The sequence below is a fragment of the Dermacentor andersoni genome, chromosome 6 (assembly GCF_023375885.2).
Source record: "Dermacentor andersoni chromosome 6, qqDerAnde1_hic_scaffold, whole genome shotgun sequence".
In the NCBI taxonomy this organism is placed as follows: Eukaryota; Metazoa; Arthropoda; class Arachnida; order Ixodida; family Ixodidae; genus Dermacentor; species Dermacentor andersoni.
Window position 1 is genome coordinate 26,601,566 of NC_092819.1, and position 26,781 is coordinate 26,628,346.

Below are 26,781 nucleotides of genomic sequence, written 5' to 3' on the forward strand. Positions count from 1 at the left end.
TCCCATACCTCTCGAAGCCCAGGCCTCACAAAGTAGGTATGCAAGACTGAGGACCAAGCGTTGAACGTCTGCGAATAAATTTAAAACCATAAAATGCACCGGTGTACTGCACAGATATTTTGATCTGCTTGGGAAATAAAAAGGCTGGACCAAAGGTCAGAAATGCACAACTCAGGCTCCCAAATTTATTAAAGAACTTAGAAATTCCAGTCGGAACATCAGAAGTAGGTACAGCAGCAGGTAGCGCAAGATTACATGCAGAAAATACGGAAGAATTTAAGTGTGAGTAGCACACTCTTAAAAGAGAATTACTCTTTGGGTCGTATCTTTCCAAACAACAATGATCGTCGTCTGTCTTGTCCGTATTGCATTTCTTTAACACTGCGAGCCGGGCACTTGCGCGTCAGGAACGGCATGCGCGTTATCAGCTTGATAGAGCATTTAAGTGTGAGTAGCACACTCTTAAAAGAGAATTACTCTTTGGGTCGTATCTTTCCAAACAACAATGATCGTCGTCTGTCTTGTCCGTATTGCATTTCTTTAACACTGCGAGCCGGGCACTTGCGCGTCAGGAACGGCATGCGCGTTATCAGCTTGATAGAGCATTCTCTACAGGATTGTGGCGAGCGCAGCGTTTTCGAGAAAGGAAACGCACGCAGGACAGATGACGATTATCGTTGTGGGGCAAGATACGACCCAAAGGGTGTACATTTGTTTAAGAGTGCACGACACGACCGTACGCTTATTTAGTAAAGTTCCGCATCACCGTGGGACAGAAATTGTGCTTCCTAACTTTTCCTCGTTGGATGACGTTTGCTTTTGGTGGCTTCGGGCTTTGTTGTCTTCGACAACTGTTTTAAGCTCGGGGTACGAATCCCCAACTGACAACACTAGAACCTGCCCTAACTTACCGGACGCACTGTAGCGTGAAGCTATTATATCTACTCCTATTTTCTGTCGTTAGGAGTCCACGATTTGTCAAAAAGTTCTCGCGCCACGCTCACTTCGCCTGTCTGTCACGAGGCGTTATGAAAGCTACCAAACGTTTTCCAACTTATACAATCTGTACACACTGTTGATGCATTATTAGGAGGAAAAAAGGAAACAAAATTATTTCCATTAGCAAGCACTTCATGCTCTCAGCCCTCCACTATTAGTCAAAATTTTTCGGATTCTGCCTACTTCCTCTGGCGGTCATGCGGGTATTCGCAGCAACCGTTGTATTTCCTCTGCTGTTGCAGCCTACCGTTGTGGTTGCCTTTCAGAACCTATACAAGATCGCTTTAGCGATCTTTCAAGAATTCATTTGAGGCCGTTTTTTCCGACGAGGCACCGCCACTTAAACGAGTGCGAAGAACCAAAACCCTCCCCACTTCTGCACGACGCGCCGCCCCCCCCCCCCCTTTTATGAGCCAATTTCACGAAAATAAACGTGTCAGAAAAGCAAGGTTATTCGCCTGAGAGCAACGAAAAGTGACCTCCCATGGCAATGGAATCCCATCATAACGGAATAGTATAATTAGGTTCCCATCACAATGGAATAGTATAATTAGGTTCCAGGGCCCCTAATCTTATATATGCATCAGTAGACACACCCCCTTCAGAGTCATCACCCAGTGTGATGTGCGTAGTGCGAGAGACGGCGCGACGGTTGGAAAGGACAAGAAGCAGACAAGTAGGGCGCGCGTCGAGGCGAATTCCGTAAAAAAATTGTGCAGGTTCTTTTGTTCAAAGGCTCAGATGGTTCTCATGAGGCACAGCCTCTGAGAAACAAACTGGGGATAAAGCCATTTGTTAAAAAAAAACACACACAAACTTTTCATAAATCTAGAACGAGGATAAAAAACCATAAAATAAACACTCAGAGACATCACGGCAAGAAACGCGCTTAGGGCTAGGATGGGTTTAGAAGTACGCGAGTCCGGACTGACCACGACTGCGAAGGCGCATGCTAGTTTCGACTTGGAGAAGCGTAGGCAGGGTGAGGAGAGAGGTGTTGGTCTCACCAAAGGTCGGGGTGTTATATCGTTGACCGGGCGACCAGAGCGCGGCTATTCTGGCTTGCAGAGGAAAGGCATGCTGCGTTCTGGCCAGGCAGCTGCGCGTAGAGCTCGGGCCTGTAACCCGGCTGCTCTCGTTCTGCCCACGGGCGTAGAGGCTCGCCGACCTCGGGCAGAGGTTCACGATCGAATGGAGTGGCAACGCACAGGAACGGGTTGGCATGAGGCCCCGGCCGGGCGAACTCCAGGTGGCTCGGGTCTCATACACGACGGCCCGTCTTCAACGCCCGCTCTGGTGGCCGGCCTTCTGGTGTCGCTTCCTGGAACTCTCCTCGCGTCTCCTCTTGTCCTGCCAGCGCGCCTAGCTTTTCTGCCGCTCTGGCTGATTCGTCGTTTGCTCATTGGCTGTTTGATGCTCCGTGGTTTCTTCTGATTGGGTTGGATTTTTTCTTTTAGTTTCTTTTCTTGCGGCGCGTGTTCACGTGCGGGACGCTCTTCGACATTGTCGTTTTCTATCCAGCACGGAATTCGCCTCGGCACGCACTACTTGTCGTCTGCTTCTTGTCCTCTCCAACCACCGCACCATGTCGCGCACTACGCACATGACACCCTGTAACTCGAGATACCACGCACGACACCACTCAGACAGGCCACCACACTGAAGGGTTATGTTCTAGAAGACTATAGCCGTTGGATAAGGGAGGACACTTGTGCGAACACGCTGCTGCGCTGCTTGCGTCACCTGTTAATGACACGTGTTAATTTAATTCTCACTTGTTGATTTCACATCACACAGCTGGCTGTATCATCTCATTCTTAAAAGAATATAAACATCTAGCTGTTCTTTTCCGAGACTGTTAAACATTACTCTAGGTTTCTGCAGATTAATTTTTGTTCCCACCCTTCTGCTTTGCCTCTCTAGGTCAGTGAGCATGCATTGCAATTGGTCCCCTGAGTTACCAAGCAAGGCAATATCATCCGCGAATCACAAGTCACTAAGGTATTCTCCATGAACTCTTATACGTAATTCTTCCCAATCCAGGTCTCTGAATATCTCCTGTAAACACGCTGTGAATAGCATTGGAGAGATCGTATCTCTCTGCCTCTCTCCTTTCTTTATTGTGATCATGTTGCCTTCTTTATGGAGGACTACGGTGGCTGTGCAGGCGCTATAGATATCTTTCAGTATCTTTAGATACGGCTCGTCTACACCCTGATTCCGTAATGTCTGCATGACTGCTGAGGTTTCGACTGAATCAAATGCTTTCTCATAATCAATGAAAGCTATATATAAGGGTTGGTTATATTCCGCACATTTATCTATCACCTGATTGATAGTGTGAATATGGTCTATTGTTGAGTAGCCTTTACGGAATCCTGCCTGGTTGTTTGGTTGACGGAAGTCTAAGGCGTTTCTGATTCTATTTGCAATTACCTTAGTAAATACTTTGTAGGCAACGGACAGTAAGCTGATCGGTCTATAATGTTTCAAGTCTTTGCCGTCCCCTTTCTTATGGATTAGGATTATGTTAGCGTTCTTCCAAGATTCAGATACGCTAGAAGTCATGAGACATTGCATATACAGGGTGGCCAGTTTTTGTAGAACAATCTGCCAACCATAGTTCAACAAATCTGCTGTTACCTGTTACTCCCCAGCTGCCTTCCCCCTTTGCATAGCTCCCAAGGCTTTCTTTACTTCTTCCGGCGTTACTTGTGGGATTTCAAATTTCTCTAGAATATTCTCTCTTTTATTAGCGTCGTGGGTGCCACTGGTACTGTATAAATCTCTAGGGAACTCCTCAGCCACTTGAACTATCTCATCCATATTAGTAATGATACTGCAGGCTCTGTCTCTTAACGCATACATCTGATTCTTGTCTATTACTAGTTTCTTCTTCACTGCTTTTAGGCTTCCTCCGTTCCTGAGAGCATGTTCAATTCTATCCATATTATACTTCCTTATGTGAGCTGTCTTACGCTTGTTGATTAACTTGGAAAGTTCTACCAGCGCTATTCTAGCTGTAGGGTTAGAGACTTTCATACATAGGCGTTTCTTAATCAGATGTTTAGTCTCCTGCGATAGCTTACTGGTATCTCGTCTGACGAGGTTACCATCGACTTCTATTGCGCAATCCCTAATGATGCCCATAAGATTGTCGTTCATTGCTTTTAACACTGAGGTCCTCCTGAGTTAAAGCCGAATACCTGTTCTGTAGCTTGATCCGGAATTCCTGTATTTTCCCTCTTACCACTAACTGATTCATCAGCTTCTTATGTGCCAGTTTCTTTCATTCCTTCCTCAAGTCTAGGGTAATTCGAGTTCTAACGATCCTATGGTCACTGCAGCGCACCTTGCCGAGCACGTCCACATCTTGTATGACGTCAGGGTTAGCGCAGAGTATGAAGTCTATTTCATTTCTAGTCTCGCCGTGCGGACTCATCCACGTCCACTTTCGGCTATCCCGCTCTTGGAAGAAGGTATACATTATCCGCATAATCTTCCGTTCTGACTCTCCCCTGCTATTCCTAGAACCTATGCCACATTCCCCAACTGACTTGTCTCCAGCCTGCTTCTTGCCTACCCTGGCATTGAAGTCAACCATTAGTATAGCGTATTTTGTTTTGACTTTACCCATCGCCGCTTCCACGTCTTCATAGAAGCTTTCTACTTCCTGGTCATCATGACTGGATGTAGGGGCGTGCGACCTGTACCTCTACGACCTTCAATTTGTACCTTTATTAAGTTTCACAACAAGACCTGTCACCCTCTCGTTAATGCTATAGAATTCCTGTGTGTTACCAGCTATATCCTTATTAATCAGGAATACGACTCCTAGTGCTCGTCTTTCCGCTAAGCCCTGGTAGCACAGGACGTGCCCGCTTTTTAGCACTGTACATGCTGATTTTGTCCTCCTAACGTCACTGAGCCCTATTATATCCCGTTTACTGCCCACTAATTCTTCCTATAGCACTGCTAGACTCGCGTCACTGTATAACGTTCTAGGGTTAAACGTTGGAAGGTTCAGATTCCAATGGCGGCCTATACGAACATAGAGATTCCTAGTACCCTGTGCTGCGTCACAGGTCTGACCACCGCCGTGGTCAATTGCTTCGCAGCTGCTGGGGTCTCAGCGCCGGGGTTTGAGCAGTTTACGATAGGTAGCGAGGCACTGGAAGTGGTAAAGATGGATGGATGGATGCAAAGCTTTAATAAGGTCCTGAGGTACGCGACTCAGTGCGCTGCGGGCCGCTCCCACGTTGGGACAGTCAGGCCTTGCCCGACCGCCGCATCGTGGGCCCTCTGGACAGCCCATAGTTGCGCCCCGGCATCGGGGCTCTTGATAGCGGAAGTGGTAAAGGAATACATCTACTTAGGGCAGGTTAGGCATTCTTAGGTCATGAACAGCAGGTTGCCATTATCCCTAAAAAGAAAAGTGTATAGCAGGTTTGTCTTACCAGTACTCACCTATGGGGCAGAAACCTGGAGGCTTACGAAAAGGGTTCTACTTCAATTGAGAACGGCGCAACGAGCTATGGAGAGAAGAATTATGGGTGTAACGTTAAGGGATAAGAAAAGAACAAATTGGGTGATGGAACAAACGTGGGTTGATGACATCTGAGTTGATATCAAGAAAAAGAAATAGGCATGGGCAGGACATGTAATGAGGAGGGAAGATAACTGATGGTCATTATGGGTTTCGGACTGGATTCCAAGGGTAGGGAAGCGTAGCAGGGGGCGCCAGAAAGTTAGGTGGGCGGATGAGATTAAGAAGTTTGCAAGGACAACATGGCCACAATTGGCACATGACCTGGGTAGCTGGAGAAGTATGGGAGAGGCCTTTGCCGTGCAGTGGGCTTAGCCAGGCTGATGATGATGATGAAACATGTAGCATGACGCGTAGTTATGACGGAACCTTGGCGCGAGTCGGTGGAAAACAATATTAAGCATGGAATGCGGGCCAAGCGGCATGCCTGTAGCAGCGTGCAAGGAGCGGCCCAAGTTTGTGGTGGCCCCCGTTCCGAATACAAGTGCCAAAAACTACAAGAGCAGCCACCCGGCTCTCTACACCGAAATAAAAAAACTGCAGGAAAGCAGGGCAGTCTCTATAGCACACGTTTCCGATACTGGCGCAGAGCCTGAGTGCCTTGAAGTGCCGGTTGCATCGGGAATTGGCGCAGTGGATAGAGAGATTGCTCCCACTCTTCATTTTAACGTTGTGCGTATGTTCCCGCAAACGTTTCTTGAGATGCGGTCCTGCCTGAACGATATACCTTGTGCCACGTGTGCTGGGCATCTTGTAGACTACTGCATTGCTGTACTGCCCGGGGCTTGGTGTGATTCTTAGTAGGGGAAGCCTTGTCAAGCACGCCATTGCACTTGGAGCTCTCGGGAATGGCTTTACTCGCTCCTTCTATCACGAAATTTACCGGAGCTGTAACAGCCACGTCAATCTCCTTAGCGGCTGCCCCAAGACCTACTTCGCTCCTTTACAGAAGTTATCACCAAAGAAATCAAGCAATCTGATTTTCCAGCGATAAGGCACGGCCTGAACTCGACAACTGAAAACAAGCCGTCATACCATGCGTTCCCGACGATTCCCACAGAATAATAATAATAATAATAAAAAACAGCACGGCGTGCTGGTCTTGTATTTTCGGCCCCCAACAAACTAGGCTTCTAAGCAGAAATGTGAACGCCAGCCACCCCTACAAAAGTTCCTGCACAAGAAATCACGCCTAGCGCCCTGTGCAGTTTAGCAAGATAGTCGTCTACGAGATTGTCTACGTGTGGCAGAACGTATATGGGCCAAATAGGACGGTGTCTCAAGGCACTGTTGCGGGAACATGCGTACAACGTTAAAACCGAGAATGGGAGCAATCTCCCTATCCACTGCGCCAATTACGGGTGCAAGCACGTTTTTCAAGACACTGAGATTCTGCGCCGATCGAGCACGTGAAATCATTTAAACCTGCACAATGATGTTCAAGGCCTATTTCTAGTCAGCGTGCTATAAAGCATACGGATTTCGCTTCGAAAAGTAAAGAGTTGCACTTCAGTTCTCGTAATTTGTTTTTTTTTTCGTGACTTCCTTTTCTTCCTTTGAGGTAGTCATTGACAGCAGCTTTTTCTTACATTACCGCAGCCCATGAAATTGCCTCAGCCTCTCTTTGCGCTCGACGTTCTTTGTTGCCATGTTACTTATTATACCTGTCGCACACTGGCTGGTAAGCTTCCTAGTTATTTTCCCGCGCGTTGAGTCAATGTTTTTCCTGTTCGAATACCGCATTACTCTCGCGATCTATTTACTTTCTTTTATATTCCTCAAGTCATTCTTCGAAATCAATTTTATTCTGAGCATCCCTTACGTCAATATTTGTCTAGCCAATATCACCCTGCACAGCTTTATTTGTAGTCTTCTTTAAGCACCCAATGGGAGGCGCCCCACTGACCTTTGGTTGCCATCGAGTATATGTCAAAGTCAAAGAGTTTATTCAGACAACGTATGGTACAGCTGCCTAGGGCGCAGACCAAAAGGCAAGTGGATGCCTGACAAGGAGTCTGCGCCCTTGTTGCTCCCATTCGAGAGCACAAGACATTCAGCGCAGAAAATAAACACTAAACGAGATGGAAATACAGGGTGGCTGGTAACATTGAAACGGGAGTTATTTCATATTGAACATTGATGTACAATTGGGGAAAATGCTGTAAGAAACAACAGAAAAAACAAAACAAAAGGAGTGGTCATGCCTGCAGTGACAATAGATACATAGTGATGTTATTTTTGAAATATTTGAATGATTTACTTTCCTGGATAATGTTTACAGCAGGATGGTGATCGTTTAAAAAAAATTACCGACGATTACGTTACTTTCTAATGCGAAATTTGAGCGCAGCAAGTAAGCTGTTTCACCTTTTCGATAGATTGAGGCAAAGAAATCGAGCAACACATGTATGCGCTATCACAGAATTTTTTTTTTATTTTTCACACGTATTCCTTTAACAAAGACTCCACTAACAGTTCTTGACAGTCATGAAGGAAGCTTTGTGGTCGGAGAAATAGACTGATATATGTTCGACTTGGTACACCAATGCTTGATTCTCAAAGACGAGATCTATACAAGTGCCTCGCGAGGTTGTCACAGCCGTGGGACGCGTTACGAGCGAGAGGAACGGGATGTTCTCCCGCATAAGTGTTAGGAAATTGCTGTTTGTCTTTATGTCAAGCCGCCACCGATCTGGCTCTCTGATTGCCACCGCACAGGGCGAACGGCAGCGGCAATTTCGGCTCGGGCGGTGCACATATACAGATCCGCCGCCACCGATCTGGCTCTCTGATTGCCACCGCACAGGGGTTGCATTGGAGGAGGAGCGAAGAAAGGAATTAAGTTCGAGCCGGCGCTTTGACAACCGGAGACTCGCAGGAAGAGGGGGGAGGGGGGCGGCGTGTACACCCAGCGGCAAACGATGGGGGCAGAAGCGCGCGCAGCAAGCGGACAACACGATAAAGGGAGGAGGGAAGAGATAGCAGCGACTGACTGATGCCGCTGACGCCGATAGTGAGTCAACCCCAGCTGCGGAGTTGGTTTCAGGGACAACGCCGCCGATGCCGACACAAACAATATGATACCCTCGCTTCCGCAGCGCTAAGAACCAGGTCTAGCCGTGGGAAGGTGGTCACGTATTCGTCGACGTGCCGGGGCCTACGTGAAATAACCGGCGCGTCGGCAACTGAAGAGCACCCTATCCGCCACACAAGAACAGGGGGGGGGGGACCCTTTCCTCCTCTTTCTGCATGGCGGCGACGGTGTTCTATGCAGTCACGTTATCTTGACTCTCTAGCGGCGTCAGCGGCATGCAGCGGTATCAGTCGGTCGCTGCTAGCGCTGGGGGGATGAAAGTGGGGCGGAGCTGGTTACGAGGCCGACGACAACGCCGACGACGACGCGAAACCCAGGAACGGACGCCAAAGAGCTGCGCTCTAAAAACGGGAAATTCTGTAGCTAAGTTTCTGGGTGCCGTAGTTCGTACGTATTTTTTTCCTTATTGTAACATATGTGCCGGGTGTTGTAGGTGTGTGTTTTCGTTAGATACTGATGAAAAAAAGCCGTAGAATCGGAATGCATTTGTAGGTAACTAGCTAACGCTATCTTTTTGTTTATAACATTCCACAGTGTAAGCAGCTGATGTTTTCTAAACTATGGGGCAGTGTGGCTAAGGTATGGTGCATTATCTACTAGGCGCAAAAATATGTTGTACCCGACTTCAAGCAAACAGGCGAATTTCCAAATCTAAGTCCTGGAACCCTTACACCTTTTCACATACCTCAGAGCACCCTGTAGCTATTCCATTCCCACAGCGCCCTGTGTCGAACTACGGCACTTCGCATCATCTAGCGGAGGACGAGACCGTTGAGTTAGATGGCACTGGGCGGCAGGGCTGGGCAAAGATACTTTGCAATTCTATCATGATACAAGATACTCGGGCAACAAATATTTGAGATACAGATACACAATACTTGCCATATGTATCTTAAGGTACTTTGATACATTCGCAAATTTATCATTATAGATCCACATAATTTAGTAGCAAAGGTGTATGCACTAAAACGTTTGCTTGGAAGTTTCTTAACTCAACCAACCTTGTATCATTAGAAATAAATCTCTGTTAATATCTCAGATTTTTTGCCGTTTTTGCTCAAAGGACAATATTTTCATTCCGAAACAATTTACTGGGGTTTCTTTTGCTACTTAACACGAAAGCTTATTGTACGTTGCCTTGTCAGAGGTTTTTGCTTGTCGCTTTTGTACTTGATGGGAGTCGCTGCTCTGCTTGCTGAATCCTCAGGAACGTCAATACGAGGCCTCTGCACGATGGTGGAAATGACGCTGTGGAGTTTTCCCTTGTCCCTAAGCGTATTAGCACTTGCGCAATGCCGAAATCACCGGACAGTTGCATGGCAGCAACAACTCTGGTAGCGACATCTTTTTTTCTGACGCGTTGTGTGTACAGAGAGTATATCAAGCTGCAATGAACTTTCATGCTGTATACTTACCTGTTGGCGTAAAGCATTCGTTAGTGACACATTCATTAAGGCGCAATCCTTTTACAATATTTTTCAACGAGAAAACTTGTGCCACCCAAAAACGTTTTAAACGTACTGTTGTTGCAAAAAAAAAAGACGTCACAGGATGCCGCCGCTATTTGCATTACTGCCTCATATAGCTCCGATTATCTGGCAATTTGAAAAATAAATTTAAAGGTGAGCTAAAAGAAGAAAACTATATAAGTAAAATAGGAAGTCGGCTCCGTATGACAGAGTCGCGGTGAATATGCAGAAACTATGTACAGGCTGCACAAGTTATGACTATAGTTAAGGCAACAGGGTGGGCAAAATTTCCGAAAAAAATCAATCTTTTTTGTTTTTGTGTAATTTAAAATCTCTATTCTTTCCTTAACATGGCCCAGTGTTTCATTTGCGCGCACGCGAAATATTTACCCCAAGATCAACATTTTTCGAAACCTAGGCAGCATCCAGCCACGCCCTCTTTGACACATGCTCGGGATCTGTGCCTCTCCTAAACTGAAAAAAAAAAAAGTTTTTTTTCAAACGCCTATATTTTGTCACGTTTAGCGGAATGGCTGTCACTCATCCGGCAACAGTGAAAACCTAGCTAGTATATTTCACTTAGCCAAACGAATCCTAAGGCGCAGCTGGATTACTCGCAACGCGCCGCGTTTTGCTCGGGCTTCCGTAGTGGTGCTTCGGCGTGCTTTCGCGGACAATCGAATTTATTTACACTTTGGCGCAGGTTATTTAGCGGTAATGCAATGACGAAGCCAAAAAAGTGCTTTACAAAACGTCTCTTCCACGGATACCGGCATAAGTGGATCTCCAATGACGCCGATTCTCCGCAACACAATCCAGGAGTGGGCGCCGCGGCCACCACGTGCGCGTCTGCATCGAAGCCTCCACATCCGGCGCAACGCTTGAAGGATTCCCTCCCAGCAGCGGTCCTTGAGGCAGTGAAGCCGGTGTTTCAGCAGCTCTCAAAGCCAGAGCTTCTCCAGAAGTGTCTCCATGGTAAAACTCGGAACGCGAATGAGGCGTTCAACAACGTTGTATGGGAGCGCGCTCCGAAGAATGTCTTTCTTGGCCTCAAGACGCTGAAAATAGCGACAATGGATGCTGTGCTAACTTTTAGTGACGGCAGCATTGCTCGAGCCGACATATTGAGGTCATTCGGAGTTTCCCCAGGACGGTTCACAGTCCAGTGGTTGCGCGAAGCTGACCGGCGGCGACGTTACTTTGCAGAGAGGGCTACACGACTGGTCACCAAGGAGGCCCGGAAAACAAGGCAGCTAGCATGGAAAAGAAGTGTTAATGATGGAGGGGACTACTAGGCTGGTGGCTGTTGAAAAAATGCGTCAGAATTTGTTTCTATAGACCTTTATTGCAATACACCAAATTTTGCTGCATTTGACCTTTTTTTTGAGAAATTACAAAGGCTAGGGAGGTATTTCCCAGATATTGAGCAAACATTACAGACAGTCCACTGAACTAGGATTATAAATATTATTTTAGGGGATTTTTATTTAGAGGCTATTTACTGCAGATTTCGGCTCTAAAATTTGGTGGGTCCAGTAAAAAAAACAAAAGAACTAATATTTTAAAAATATTCCTAGTTCAGTAACACCACCTAACATTGCTGATTACAATGCCACCAAGGTTAATGTTCGAACCCCAGCAGATCATGAGAAAAAGGGTCACGAACATAGCCTAAAATGCATGGAAAGAATAGGACCTACCCTGTCCCCTTAAAGTGATTGTAGCTATGACAATAGCTAAATCCACTCGACGTAAGGCAGCCTCATTCTTGCATTCTTCAGATTTTGTAGCGAAGCACCACGCAAGAGAAACTTCGATAACGACTCTATCGAGCCATCCGAATTCGACGCGAAGGACGCCGCACCCATTGGCGCACGCAGCACAGTAAGGTGGCTGCGAGCGTCACGCCACCGACGCAACAAAATACAGAAGATATAGAAAATAAAAGATCGTTTACGTCGAGACCGCGCGAGCGCCACCACGTGGCTCTGCTCCGCCAACAGCGACGCGCAGACCTCATCACGTGTCCTCGCTGGAGGGGGCTCTGGCGCAAAGATGAAAGAATGCCGCTGTCTAGTTTTATGGAGGTGGCTTAGTGGCAGCACTTCCAGCTTGAGAAGCGGAGTTTAGCCAACGCTTATAGTTTCGCACGTGGCGATGTTGCGATAGCAGTATCTCGTATCTTGAGATACACGATACATTCTTTCATGTACATGACGTACCGATACGGATACGCGTCTTGCGAGACGTATCAGGGTGCAGATACAAGACACCCTAAGAGTATCTAAGATAATATCTAAGAAACATGTATCTTCGACACCACCCAGAACTGCTTGGCGGCGGCACGGCAGAAGCTGACAGCAACGCACACTCATATTCCACTCCGTTTACGGATAAATAAACTCCTTTCTTTTATTACGTCTGCACCCGCTGATTATTTCGACATATTCTGAACATCGAGATGAATCATTTCATAACATTTTTTTTTATTTTTGCTTTTACGCTTTTACATCATGTATAAGCAACCTAAACAACCGTTTTATTTTCCCTTGAAGTGGTTTGATGATACAGATTCCAGATAAGCCAATCGCATGTGAAATCAACTTAACAGAATGTCTTCAGAACTTTTTTTTGACTTTATGAATGCAGAAGTGACGCACACTTTCGTTACAAGTATATTGAGCAAATCTAGTGAATCAAAAGTCTGATGATACCCTTATTTTAATATCACCTAAGAACTTTCAGAGCGCCCGTCACATAGAAAGCCATTTTGACCCTCGCAGGAGAACCGGTAATCACGTGTCTTTCCTGTGTAATGAAGCGATAAACCATAACATAATAATACAGTTGGCCCTTAACAGTTTCATATTCGAGTTGCAGTAATGCAACACGTAGGTGTTATACACAAACGTGAGTAAAAGAATAAAAACTGTGAAACTGCGTGACTTGAACGTAGTGAAGGACTGCGATATAACTATTACGTTTTTCACTGCAACATCGCAGAACCATACTGCTTGATAATTTGTGCAAGGCTTCGTGAGGTACAAAATTCCATAGCGGTGGCATCTTTGCTAAACTGGAGCGTACAGGTCAGTGATGAGGATGAGCCGCAAGCGCCACTAAAGCATTCACGACGTTACCGCCAACAATGACATCGCAACAATAAGGCTGCCACAGTGTCATTAATCTGTTAGGATTAGGAGTGTCAAAGTGGAGAAAACTAGTGTGTATTAGAAGCTGGTCATCACGTAGCAAGATATTGACACGTGTACTTATCTTTATCGGGCGACCAGGTTTCGCCGCTTAACAGCTGTAACCGCGCAGCGCGGAACGCGCCTGCAGTTTCTGGAAAGTTATCGATGCTTCTACCGGGCTTTCTGTTGTCGCCGAACCTTGTGTTATCTGATGTCATCGCGTAACGCGAATGGTGTAGAACTTTGTGGAAGGCACGCGGGTCCGAACGATTAGTCCGGAACATTCGACGACTGCTCTATAAAAGCCGACGCGCTTGACCCGCTGATCAGATTTACGACGATCGCCGACTGTGTTCGCCGCTCTCGTTGTGCTTTAAGTTTAGCCTGTTTTGTGGGCACAGGTTCGCCCAATAAAAGCTAGTTTTTGCCTTTCACAGTTTTGCTACTGTGTTCTTTGACGTCACCACCACGTGACATCTGGTGGAGGTGCTTTTCGTTCATGTACCGGACGCCCCCAACAAGCCGTGATCCAAGCCCGGACCGCAAAGAGAACACCAACGTAGTCCCGGAGCATCGAGCAAGCCGCCGTCTTCAACAGCTGCCCCCGGAGCACGGACTTCTACCTGAGAAGACCAAGAAGATTGTGGACAACGCTACCCCAATGGCAGCCCCAGCGTCCCCCATCGTGCTGCAGCAGCCCAGGGAACCTCCGACGTTCCGTGGATCAACATTCGAGGACCCGGAAACCTGGCTCGAGACGTATGAGAGGGTCGCTACGTTTAACAGTTGGGACAGCGACGACAAGCTGCGGCATGTCTATTTCGCACTGGAAGACGCCGCCAGGACCTGGTTCGAGAATCGAGAAGCCACCTTAACGACATGGGACCTGTTCCGCAGCGGCTTCTTGCAAACGTTTACAAGCGTCGTGCGAAAAGAGCGAGCCGAAGCACTACTAGAAACCAGAGTGCAGCTGCCAAACGAGACGATCGCGATCTTCACGGAGGAGATGGCCCGTCTTTTCCGGCACGCCGACCCGGAAATGTCAGAAGAGAAAAAAGTCCGCTTCCTGATGCGGGGCGTCAAGCAAGAACTTTTCGCAGGACTTATTCGTAACCCACCGAAGACCGTAGCTGGGTTTTCTGCAGAGGCATCGACGATCGAGAAAACTCTGGAGATGCGCACCCGGCAATATAACCGCCAGGGTCTCACGCCGCAGTACGCCATCCAAGGACTGGATTCCGGCGACCTTCAGGAGACCATCAGGGCCATTGTGCGCGAAGAACTGCGCAAGGTCCTGCCTTCGTCGCAGCCCCAAGTGGCTTCAATCGCCGACATCGTCAAAGAAGAGGTGCACCGATCGCTTGGAGTTCCCGAGCTGCAACCACAATTACCGCAGCCCCAGCCAGAAGCGATGACATACGCCGCCGTCGCACGCCGTCAAGGTCCCCCTCCGCGACCAAGCCAGGGCCGTGCAACGACGCAATTCCGTCGTCCGCCGCCGCCGCCACCAGCACGCCCACCCGTCGCCCAGCGCAGCTACCCGAGGAAGACCGACGTTTGGTGCGCTCCTGACCACCGCCCGCTCTGCTACCACTGTGGGGAAGCGGGTCACGTCTACCGACGATGTCCGTACCGGGAAATGGGACTGCGAGGTTTCGCCGTGAACGCTCCACGCCCGCAGCAAGGTGAACGCCCTCGCGATATCGCCGACTACCTCGCCGCTACTCAGTGGAGCTCTCGACGACCGTCGCGTTCGCCATCACCAGGCCGCTACCTGTCGCCGCAGCGCCGACCATACACTGGCCCAGCCCGGGGCCGGTCAGCGAGCCCGTATCCGGAAAACTAAAAGCAGCAACCGATGGAGGTGCGGTTGCTGTTCGTCGAACTGACGAAGATCCTCCGCCGCCGACGAAGACGACGAAGAGACCACCTCGACGACATAATAACGATTCGCCGCCGTCCCGACGAAGTCAGGAAGCCAAGACTACACCGACGAAAGACGACTTGACGACGCGACGTTCAAGCTTCAGTTCAACACGACGCAGCCGTGATCCGACGCCAAGACCCAACTGCAACGCCAGACAAAGAACCACCGACCTCGACGTGCTTCTCGACGGCCACGCAGTTACCGCCCTAGTAGACACAGGAGCCGATTACTCCGTCATGAGTGGACCCATCGCCGCCCAGTTGAGAAAAGTTAAGACTGCATGGGAAGGCCCTCAAATTCGGACCGCTGGAGGACACCTGATTACGCCGACTGGGATCTGCACGGCAAGAATTACCGTTCATGACCGGACTTACCCTGCCACCTTCGTTGTCCTCCAACAGTGTTCACGAGACGTCATTCTCGGCATGGACTTCCTGAATCAACATGGCGCAGTCATCGACCTGAAGTCGAAATCGATAACGCTGTCACAAGATCAAGCGATACCGCCGGAGAGCTGTCGTAGTCACCACGCCTTGAGTGTGCTCGAAGATCAAGCGAGCATCCCGCCGCGCTCCAGCATTATTATTTCCGTCGGCACTGAAACACCCGCTGACGTAGAAGGCGTCATCGAAGGCGACCAACGTCTACTGCTCGACCGTGAAATTTGCGTCGCAAGAGGGATCGCTCGACTGCACGGAGGAAACACGAAAGTGTTGCTGACAAACTTCAGCAAGGAGTTCAAGCACATCAACAAGGGCACGACGATCGCATACATCGAGGAAATTGTGGAAACCAGCGATGCCTTTGTCCTCTCGGATTCTGTCGCATCTACCCCGACGACCGTAGTTCCCGAGCCAGACTTCGACATAAGTCCAAGTCTCCCCGTGATTAAGCAGCAACAGCTCAGAAGTCTGCTTCGACGATACAAAGGCTGCTTTTCGACGTCATCGAGGATTCGACCAACACCAGTCGCAAAGCATCGCATAATAACCGAAGAATACGCTCGACCACTACGCCAGAGCCCTTACCGAGTTTCGACGCGGGAACGTGAAGCTATAAGAGAACAAGTCGACGAAATGCTGCGCGACGACATCATCCAGCCGTCGAAAAGCCCGTGGGCATCCCCTGTTGTCCTGGTAAAGAAAAAGGACGCAACTCTACGTTTCTGTGTCGATTATCGTCGACTGAACAAGATCACGAAGAAGGATGTATACCCCCTCCCACGGATAGACGACGCATTAGATCGGCTCTGCAACGCTAAATACTTCTCGTCGATGGACCTCAAGTCTGGCTATTGGCAAATTGAAGTCGACGAAAGAGATCGCGAAAAGACCGCCTTCATCACCCCAGACGGCCTCTACGAGTTCAAGGTTATGCCATTTGGACTGTGCTCGGCGCCAGCAACGTTCCAGCGCGTGATGGACACGGTTTTAGCAGGATTGAAGTGGCAGACCTGTCTCGTTTACTTGGATGACGTCGTTGTCTTCGCCGAAAATTTCGACGATCACCTTAGGCGGCTTGCAACACTACTCGAGGCCATCAAGTCATCAGGGCTCACTCTGAAGCCAGAAAAGTGCCGCTTCGCCTACGATGAGCTTCTGTTCCTAGGCCACGTCATCAGCAAGTCTGGAGTCCGCCCCGACCCGCAGAAGACAGCTGCCATCGCAAAGTTCCCGCAGCCCACCGACATGAAGGCAGTGCGTAGATTTCTTGGCATGTGTGCCTACTACAGGCGATTTGTCAAGGACTTTTCACGCATCGCTGAGCCGCTGACACAGCTAACTAAATGTGACATCGAGTTCAAGTGGGAAACGCCGCAGGCCGACGCATTTGAAGAACTCAAACGACGCATGCAGTCGCCGCCCGTACTTGCGCACTTCGACGAGCTCGCCGATACCGAAATCCACACTGACGCCAGTAGCCTAGGCCTCGGTGCCGTCCTAGTCCAGAGAAAAGATGGACATGAACACGTGATAGCTTACGCTAGCCGGTCGTTGTCAAAAGCGGAAGGCAATTATTCCACAACGGAAAAGGAATGCCTCGCCATCGTTTGGGCTACAGCGAAATTTCGCCCCTACCTATATGGCAGGCCATTCAGAGTGGTCAGCGACCATCACGCGTTGTGTTGGCTAGCTAACTTAAAGGACCCTTCAGGACGGCTGGCACGGTGGAGCCTCAGACTACAAGAATACGACATCACTGTAACATAAAAGTCCGGTCGAAAACACTCAGATGCCGATTGCCTATCACGCGCCCCCATTGACCCGCCGCCGCAAGATAACGAGGATGACGACGCCTTCCTTGGAATAATAAGCGCGGAAGACTTCGCTGACCAACAACGAGGGGACCCGGAGCTAAAAGCCCTTGTCGAATATTTGGAAGGGCACACCGACGTTGTCCCTAGGGCGTGGATTATCTTCGTTCACGCTTCAAAACAACCTACTCGTGAAGAAAAACTTTTCACCAGTCCGCGCCAACTACCTTCTTGTTGTTCCGTCGGCGCTGCGTCCAGAAGTACTGCACGCCTTACACGACGATCCAACTGCTGGGCACCTCGGATTCTCCCGGACGCTGTCGAGGATACATGAGAGGTATTACTGGCCGCGTCTTACCGCCGACGTCGCCCGTTACGTCAAGACATGCCGAGACTGTCAACGACGCAAGACACCACCGACAAGGCCAGCAGGGTTACTACAGCCGATCGAACCTCCTCGTCGACCATTCGAGCAGATTGGGATGGATTTCTTGGGGCCGTTTCCGACGTCAACATCCGGGAATAAGTGGATCGTCGTGGCGACGGACTATCTCACCCGCTTTGCTGAAACTAAAGCTCTACCAAAAGGCAGCGCAGCCGAAGTGGCGAAATTTTTCGTCGAGAACATACTGCTGCGACATGGTGCCCCAGAAGTCCTCATCACCGACAGAGGAACGGCTTTTACAGCAGAGCTCACCCAAGCCATTCTGCAGTACAGCCAGACAAGCCACAGGAGGACAACTGCCTACCATCCGCAGACGAATGGTCTCACGGAGCGCCTGAACAAGACCCTTGCCGACATGCTAGCAATGTACGTCGACGTCGAACACAAGACGTGGGACGCGGTCCTGCCGTACGTAACATTTGCATACAACACGGCGGTGCAAGATACAACACAGATCACGCCGTTTAAGCTGGTTTACGGCAGGAACCCGACGACGACGCTTGACGCCATGCTGCCGCACGTAACTGACGAAGAGAATGTTGACGTCGCTAGCTATCTCCAGCGCGCCGAAGAAGCTCGACAGCTCGCCCGCCTGCGAATCAAGAGCCAGCAGAGGACCGACAGCCGACACTACAACCTCCGACGACGCTTCGTCGAGTACCAGCCTGGCGACCGTGTTTGGGTCTGGACACCGATACGCCGACGAGGACTCAGTGAAAAACTACTCCGACGCTATTTCGGACCCTACAAGGTCATCCGACGCATTGGCGCTTTGGACTATGAGGTCGTGCCAGACGGCATTTCGCATTCACAGCGGCGCCGCGCACGATCTGAAGTGGTCCACGTGGTGCGCCTTAAACCCTTTTTCGGACGCTGACGAACTTCGTCATTTCTGTTCTTTTCTTTGCTACGAGTGCTTTTGTTTACTACTTTCGTTTGTTTGCAGCATCGGGTCGATACTTTTTAAGAGGGGGGTATTGACATGTGTACTTATCTTTATCGGGCGACCAGGTTTCGCCGCTTAACAGCTGTAACCGCGCAGCGCGGAACGCGCCTGCAGTTTCTGGAAAGTTATCGATGCTTCTACCCGGCTTTCTGTTGTCGCCGAACCTTGTGTTATCTGATGTCATCGCGTAACGCGAATGGTGTAGAACTTTGTGGAAGGCACGCGGGTCCGAACGATTAGTCTGGAACATTCGACGACTGCTCTATAAAAGCCGACGCGCTTGACCCGCTGATCAGATTTACGACGATCGCCGACTGTGTTCGCCGCTCTCGTTGTGCTTTAAGTGTAGCCTGTTTTGTGGGCACAGGTTCGCCCAATAAAAGCTAGTTTTTGCCTTTCACAGTTTTGCTACTGTGTTCTTTGACGTCACCACCACGTGACAATATATATATATATATATATATATATATATATATATATATATATATATATATATATATATATATATATATATATGTAATGTGTGTGTGTGTGTGTGTGTGTGTGTGTGTGTGTGTGTGTTTGTAAGCAACCGCCAGTTGCCCTTCGTCGCTCGAAGAGGCTTGGCGTGTGTCGAGTGAGCTCCTGAATAACACATTGAAATGTGGTGAATGTCCTCAAATTCTGGATCCAGGACCTCAAAGAGGTGCGACGTAATGCTAACGCAACGAGGTCGCGGGATCGAATCCCGGCCACGGCGGTCGCATTTCGATGGGGGCGAAATGCGAAAACACCCGTGTACTTAGATTTAGGTGCACGTTAAGGAACCCCACGTGGCCGAAATTTCCGGAGTCCTCGACTACGGCGTGCCTCATAATCAGAAAGTGGTTTTGGCACGTAAAACCCCATAATTTTTTTTTGTAATGCTAACGCATTGCGCTCGCATTTACCAGTCAATCACCCCTATTTTTTTTTACATAGTCGCTCACGCTATTAGGAGCGGCCGATTAAATGCCAGCGCTGACTTATCTGTTCATCAGCACTGAATTGATTGTTCAAGAAACAAGTTAGTTCATTCGCCCAGATCTCGTGGGCCCCGCTGACAATTTTGCTCATCACATATGTTGCATCAGTTAACATAGGCTCCAGGGCTGGTAATTCCCGTCCAGGGCGTGCCAACCGAATCACACGCCTAAAGCGAGGCGCCTTCACGCAAGGTATACTTCCGTTAAAACGACACGTTATTCATCAGCGGAACTCCCCTCCCCCACGTCCATTTCCCTAACCAGCCTATGACTTCTGGCTTCTTGGATGTGTCTCCTCAGTGGTGAGCGAGGAATGTTTCAGAAACAAGTAATGGTTAAAAAATATTCTAAGCTCTTTGGGGGCACGTCAAGCTGTTTATGCAGCTTTTAGTCTAAAAAGGCCACCTTTCTATACATTGAAAGTAAAACTGATTGATTGATTGATTGATTGATTGATTGATTGATTGATTGATTGATTGATTGATTGATTGATTGATTGATTTCATGGACTCTACTAATACAGAAAGTTGCTGTGATAATACGTTCGTAGACGAAGACATAGCTGAAGCCAGTCGTTTTCTTCTGCTTTTATTTTGATACGTTCTTATGAAATGAAGTTTCTTTGAGCGCAATGTATAATTAAATTATTTTATTTTCGAAACCCAATGCCAGTCTACCAATGTGCCGTGCTCGTCTGAAGAGAGAGAAGAAATGCATGGCTTTATGCTATGTATCTTTCCTAGCCATGTGACAGTACTCGTTTTCAATTCGAATATTCGATCCGATAATATGTTGTTCGATAGTTGCTTCGATAGGTTTCTTCTCGTTCAAAAATTTCCGTGTATTTGACGGGCACAATTAGAGAGAAATTGTGCCTCTCTAGGCAGTTTCAATTTCGCTGGCAGAACACGCATCACACGGTCAACACTTTGATCGTTGGAGTGCCGACGCTGCGCTCTGCGGATGACGGCAGCAATGGCATCGTGCGTCGCAAGCTGTTATGCAATCATTTCCTAAATATTCCGCACGATGCGTCGAATGCAAAATCATATTCGGTAAACCAACTGGCCCAACGAGAGCCGCGGTGTCACATCTGATGAGGGAGCTGCACTTGTCGGCAGCCTACGTAGAGGAACGACAAGGGCGCCGGATTGCCGGGAACGTGGAAAGTGTGAGTGAGCTTAATCAGGCCATCAGTTACGGTTGCATTCAAACCATAGTTGAAAGCAGCATCTTCTAAAGCGGAGAAAATTAATAAAATGACCACAAACTTCGTGGTATACGTCAGTATAGCGTGGTTTATTTCATAATGCGCCTAAAGACCCCGAAGGGGTATTACGTAGAGGGAACGGATATATGAAAAAAAAACAAAAAAAAAACGAGCTTTGCACCTTACAAAAGTATGACGTCTAGCAAAATACACAAGTAAAACATTATACAAAATACATTAGTCTAGTGAAAATCAGAGAGAAAATACAACACTGACTGAGAAAACAAATTAAGTACATTAAATGGATACAATGTACAAGACGTAAAACTAGGTCTTGCTTGAAAGTGCATTAGTTGTCACCTTAACAAATTAATGAGACATGAATACAGTTACGCAATGTACACGCAAAACAGTAAAACAAATGATAAAAATATATACACTGAACAACGAATGAAGAGACGTTAAAATAGTACATGATATATTTTTACACCCAACTTGCGCAAAGGTTCCACAAAGGTTGCGAAATCGGTTTCAGTACCGATGTGTGGTGGGAGGTTACCCCATGCAACCATTGTTAGAGGAACGAAGAAGTTAGCATAGTTGCTGAGCGACAACTTACGCGTTTTATCATGGAGATATAGTCTGTGCGCGGAAAGAAGACTGTCGCTGTTTCTAAGATACGGTGATAGTGCGGATGATGATAAAGTTAGTGCAGCAGCGAAAGCCGGGCAGTTCTGTGGCGTTGAGATAAGTCGTCAAGATGAGCACCAGCTTTTAGTGCTGAAATACTAGTATAGGATGAATAATCAGAAAAAAATGAAACGCACAAAGTGGTTTTGTAGTGATTCGATTTCTTAGGTTATATGTATTTGACAAGGATCCCAGATAGCTGACACATATTCGATTTTGGGGCGTATTAGTGTGACCTATGCTACTCTGTGTAGTTTAGCTGGAACATGCTTAAGGTTGCGTTTGAGGAGGCCTAATGAGCGGTTACCTGATGCCTACGTCAGGCGGATGTGATGATGCTAAGTTAGATCAGATTGTAAGTGAACACCAAGGAACTTATATGAAGTTGTAAGTTTAATTATGTTGTTATTTATTACGTACGATGTTGGAACACGGTGATTGTGCCTAGTAAATGATAATTTCGTTTTATTTGTATTAAGAGTCATAAACCCTGTCGAGCACCATGTGTTAATGGTGTTAAGATTGCTTTGAAGAATATATTTGTCATTGTCACATGAAATTGGTAGATACATTACGCAGTCATCGCCGAAAAGTCGGATGTAAGAAGACACACAGTTAAGCAAGTCATTATTATAAATTGAGAGAGAGAGAGAGAGAGAACTTTAGTATGTCCTTAGAAATTAAGAAAAGTAAAGCGTCAAGAACGCTGCCCTGCGGAGCATCGGAGTCTACTTTTGTAAAAGAGGATATCCTGTTGTTAACAGACGCATTCGATAGCTTGACAAGGATAGTTTGAACAGAAGGGTTTCGTCGACATGATGGCGGTTGTCATGCCGCCGTAAACAGCGATTTCACAAATGACGTCAAATGACGCTTTCACGAAAAGTCATCTCAGACCTGTACGAGGTAAAGCAACATCACGTAAAAAATGGTCTGCACGCGATGTTTCCGGACGAGGAAGAGTGCTACGCCATCACGGCAGGCGCGTGTACGTCGCACGTGAATGACAGCTATACGTTTGCGCGACCTGCCATGGCAGGTGCACGTGCACGTGATGAATCGAGAGATCGTAAAGCACGTACGTGCCTTGGCTTGCAAGGAAATGGCCAACTCGCACAGTGTAGACAACTTGGCCCAATTTATGCACAGCGGGATTAGTGAGTGCAATCGCCCATTACTGACGCGCTTTGCCGATCTACACAGTAGCCAACAACGGGAGGACCTTGCGGCAGTCATGTGAGGGCCCTCTTGCGGCTTGCAGGGCCTGGGTCACACACTCCAGATCTGTGTTAGCGACGTAAAGAAAGAAGCGGAGGCATTTTTTCAGCTCTGCACATAAGTGAGGAGCAATGTCGGCCGCTACAAAAAAAAGCACTGAGGCACGTGAGCGGCTGACTCACAAAATACGAATAAGAAAAAAAAAAAAAAAACTCGATCCACTTAAGCTATACGAGATGAGCGAGGCATTTATTCTTTAAGAAACCTCGGTGAAAATTTAGATCGTGATCTCTATATAGGTGTCATGTCTGTCAGGAACAACATCCGAAAAATTGGCGTAGATTTAACAAAAGCAGTGTTATTCTGTACGCCTGGATATAAATTGATAATGTGTAATTTGCAGTTAGTCTTTTAGAGAAATATAATGCAGTGTACTGGTAGCAGGCCTTGCCAGCCCTCGTCTCTCGCACCGTAGCGATTTCGAGGACGAACTGCCCGCGGCCTTCCTCGCCTTGAGACGCCGTCCTCTCCGGCTAGACTACGCATGGCTGTGGGGGGTAGAGGCGCCATTTCCCGCCGCTATTCGTGCTCACGCTCGCGCATAGTAGCCGACCTTGTATTTTCGGCGGCCCTTATTTAGGCCCCTCTTCCTTTTTCGGCTGCTTTCTGTAACGGTTGCGCACCTTTCGCGGTGGCTGCCTTTGCGCTGTCGCCCAGCGGGACCACAGCAGTGGTGTGAGTGTCACCATGTCTTTGCGGCGCTTTCCTCGCTTGACATGTCTAGTGCTGCTGCCAATCCAGAGTGACTACGATACTTCGGAGTCTTAGCATCGGCAGTGATCAAACAGGAGGCTCGTATCGCTTCTTTCGCCACAACCTATAATTATGTTGGGCAGGAGCCCCGTGTCTGGCCGACGAGACATTCCCATCGTTGTCGGTGGGCGGTGCCTCTGAGTCTTTATTCGTGTCCGCCGAAGACCCGGCAGCGAAGACATGCCCCATGGCGAGCTATGTCGGCCTTGCCCTCATTTTCAGTCAGGATGGGACCTTACAGGTGCCAGCACTTCCCGTTTGGCACAGCGCGCTTCTTGCTAAAACCAGTCTCTTTGCCGGCAGCAGACAACTGGTGCTTGTTTGGTCGGTCCAGTGTTGGGCCGGGACACTTGTACGTCGGCAAGCTTGTCTTCACCCTTTTTCATGCATATTATGCTCGGCGCTGTGCCGTGGCCTCGAGCCCCAAGGCGCAATCATTGCCGACTTCACCTGCGGTTGTCGCATGGCTTTGAGGAGGCCAGCCGTGAGGTGGTCCTCGAGTACGCGCTTCGTGACGAGCCGTGAAAAACTTGAGAAAAGGTGATGGGGCGGGATGGATGTCATTGCTGCACTGGCCGGTAGATCTGTCTTGCCGTTTCGACGTCCTGAATCTAATACTCAATTATTTTTAATATTCTGTCGCTGACATTGACGACAAAGAAAACTTTTTGCAGTTCCTTTTAGCCAACTTGGTCTGTCACCAATTTCAAAAGTCATTCTCTCCGATGGGTCAGCTTCGCTGGGATTCAACCACGAAGTCAATGTTCTTAAAGAAGGGAATTGCGCTAAAAAAAAAAAAAAAGACACGGACGAGTAAGGACATGGACGGGCGCAAACTCGCGAACGAGTAAGGACATGGACGGGCGCAAACTCGCGACTGATTTCATTCAGAAAGAACATACATAGATATATACCTAAATTTTTATTCAATCATTGCCTAAGCGCACATGCCAAGAACGTTTTCTCTTTCTTATACAAATTGATACTAGAATCGCTTACGCATTCATCACCTGACTTATCAATGTAAAAAGCCTCTGCGAGTTCACGTGCTACCTGGTTACGACTGCGCCTTAAGATTTTGGTTCTAGCCAGCAAAGGCTCGCATGCTTTATCAGGCGTAGCCAAAGGGCATGCGCCGCAATGTAAGGGCAAATTTGACCCTTTTTCGTTAACGATAGAAAGTTTATGTTCCCTTAGTCGTTCATTTGTACAACGGCCCGTCTGGCCAATGTAAACTTTTCCACATGTCAGGGGAATTTCATACACAGCTCCGACCGAACACCTGACAAACTGGGTGGCGTGACGTTTCGTGCAGTCTCGCACGCATTCCTCGCCGGAGACAATCCGGGGGCACAAAGAGGCCAACTTGCGTGGGGCAGAAAATACCACCGGCACACCGTAGCGATTGGCTACATTCTTTATGTTGTGGGAGACCCTATGAATATAGGGGAGAACCGCCGGTCTGGTCTTCGTTTGACCGCCACCTTCTTGAGGTGTTCTAGGTTTCAAGCCTTGCAGAAGCTTCTCTGCCACAGCAGCCACGACGGAAACGGGAAAACCAGCCTTCTGTAACCTGCCAATCTGATTGTTGAGGCTGTCCTTTACCAGGTGAACACATGATTTCTGCAGGGCTTCCTTCAGGCACAGCATAACAATGGCGCGTTTTACCGCCTTAGAATGAGCGGACTCAAAAGGCAACAGGTCTTTCCGGGCTCGTGGTGAGTACATCCAACACGTGTGATCTGGTGTTAAAGTGATGTTAATATCTAAAAACTGCAATCTATCTTGTTCAGGTAATTCGTGGGTGAAGGTTAGACCCCTCCCGTGTCGTTTAAAGACAGATAAGGTCTCTTGCACGGTAACCGTGTGCGTCAAACCGGGTTGCTTCTTAAAAATCACCACATAATCGTCCACGTATCTAAAGACTCGCAGAACTATCCTGTCGTCCAAATAACACACCAGATCACGATCAATGCTGGCCAGGAAAATGTTAGCCAGTACCGATGCCACACAAGACCCGATGCAAATGCCCTGACGTTGAACATGAAAATGGTTGTCAAAAGTTACAAAAGTGGACTCAAGATAAAATTCTAGTAGCTTCATGAAATTGTCCACGGTTAGGCCGCTAGTATTCTGAAAATCTACTAACACCATTTTCGTCGATGCAAGACCTAACTGCACAAAATAGGTCATCATGCGGTATCGAAAAGTACAGGTTTTCTATGTCAAAAGAGACAGCGTAACCTAAAGATGAGGAACCCTGTAGGAAAGAAACCACATCACCTGAATTACCTTCTTTAAGTATGTACGACCGACTCGCCCAACAACGTGCTCTCCTGAGCAATGTTCTTCTATTTTACAGCTTTATTAGAGTCAACGACCATTCAGAACGACCACCACAATTTTGAAAATAATCTCAGTCATTTCAGCGGCAATGAGCATTATTGCCGCTTCCGTCCAGTATGGAATGCCCGTTCGGCCCCACCGCTGCAGCGTCGAGAAGTAGCTTCCGCGAGCTACTCGTTCCGGCCAGCGCCGGTGGAACCAGGTTGCTGCGGATCCAGGTCGGATTCCATAGGACTCGAAGCCCAGGCCTCGCAGAAGTCTGTACGCGTGAACGAGGGCCCACCGTCTGGCATCTGCGAATAAAGTTAAAACCAGTCTAAGATCCACCGGTGCACTGCACGGATATCTTGTGTATGCTTGGGAAATAAAAAGGCTGGACGAAGGGTCAAAAATGTGAAACTCAGGCTCCCGCATTAATTAGCAAAGAATTGATTACATCATTGTCTTTCATGCAGGTTAAGGACAAAGGTAGCAATACCAGTCGGAATGTCAGGAAGAGTTACAGCAGCAGGTATTGCAATATAGCGCGCTGGAAATATGGAAAGATCTAACAGTGTGAGTGGCACACTCTTACGCTCTAAGAAAAGTTTACAGCCTTATGGGGTCGTATGTTGCCACACAACAAT

General features: G+C 48.2%; 2 protein-coding genes across 5 annotated transcripts in view; one reads left to right on the forward strand and one right to left on the reverse strand.

Moving 5' to 3' along the window:
- The window catches only part of LOC129382272 (arylsulfatase I-like), a 209,086-nt gene that overhangs the window by 117,069 nt on the left and 65,236 nt on the right, over positions 1 to 26,781 (forward strand). The gene's annotated exons all lie outside the window — the stretch shown is intronic.
- Positions 26,167 to 26,781, reverse strand: part of LOC129382271 (uncharacterized) — a 182,942-nt gene continuing 182,327 nt past the window's right edge. For 2 of the 4 annotated variants that reach the window (XM_055065983.1, XM_055065982.1), the window contains exon 10: positions 26,167 to 26,448. In XM_055065983.1, coding sequence (XP_054921958.1) covers positions 26,183 to 26,448 — 266 coding nt within the window. In that variant the 3' untranslated portion in view covers positions 26,167 to 26,182. The remainder of the gene's footprint in view (positions 26,449 to 26,781) is intronic. The other 2 variants (XM_055065989.1, XM_055065991.2) reach the window with 2 other exon arrangements.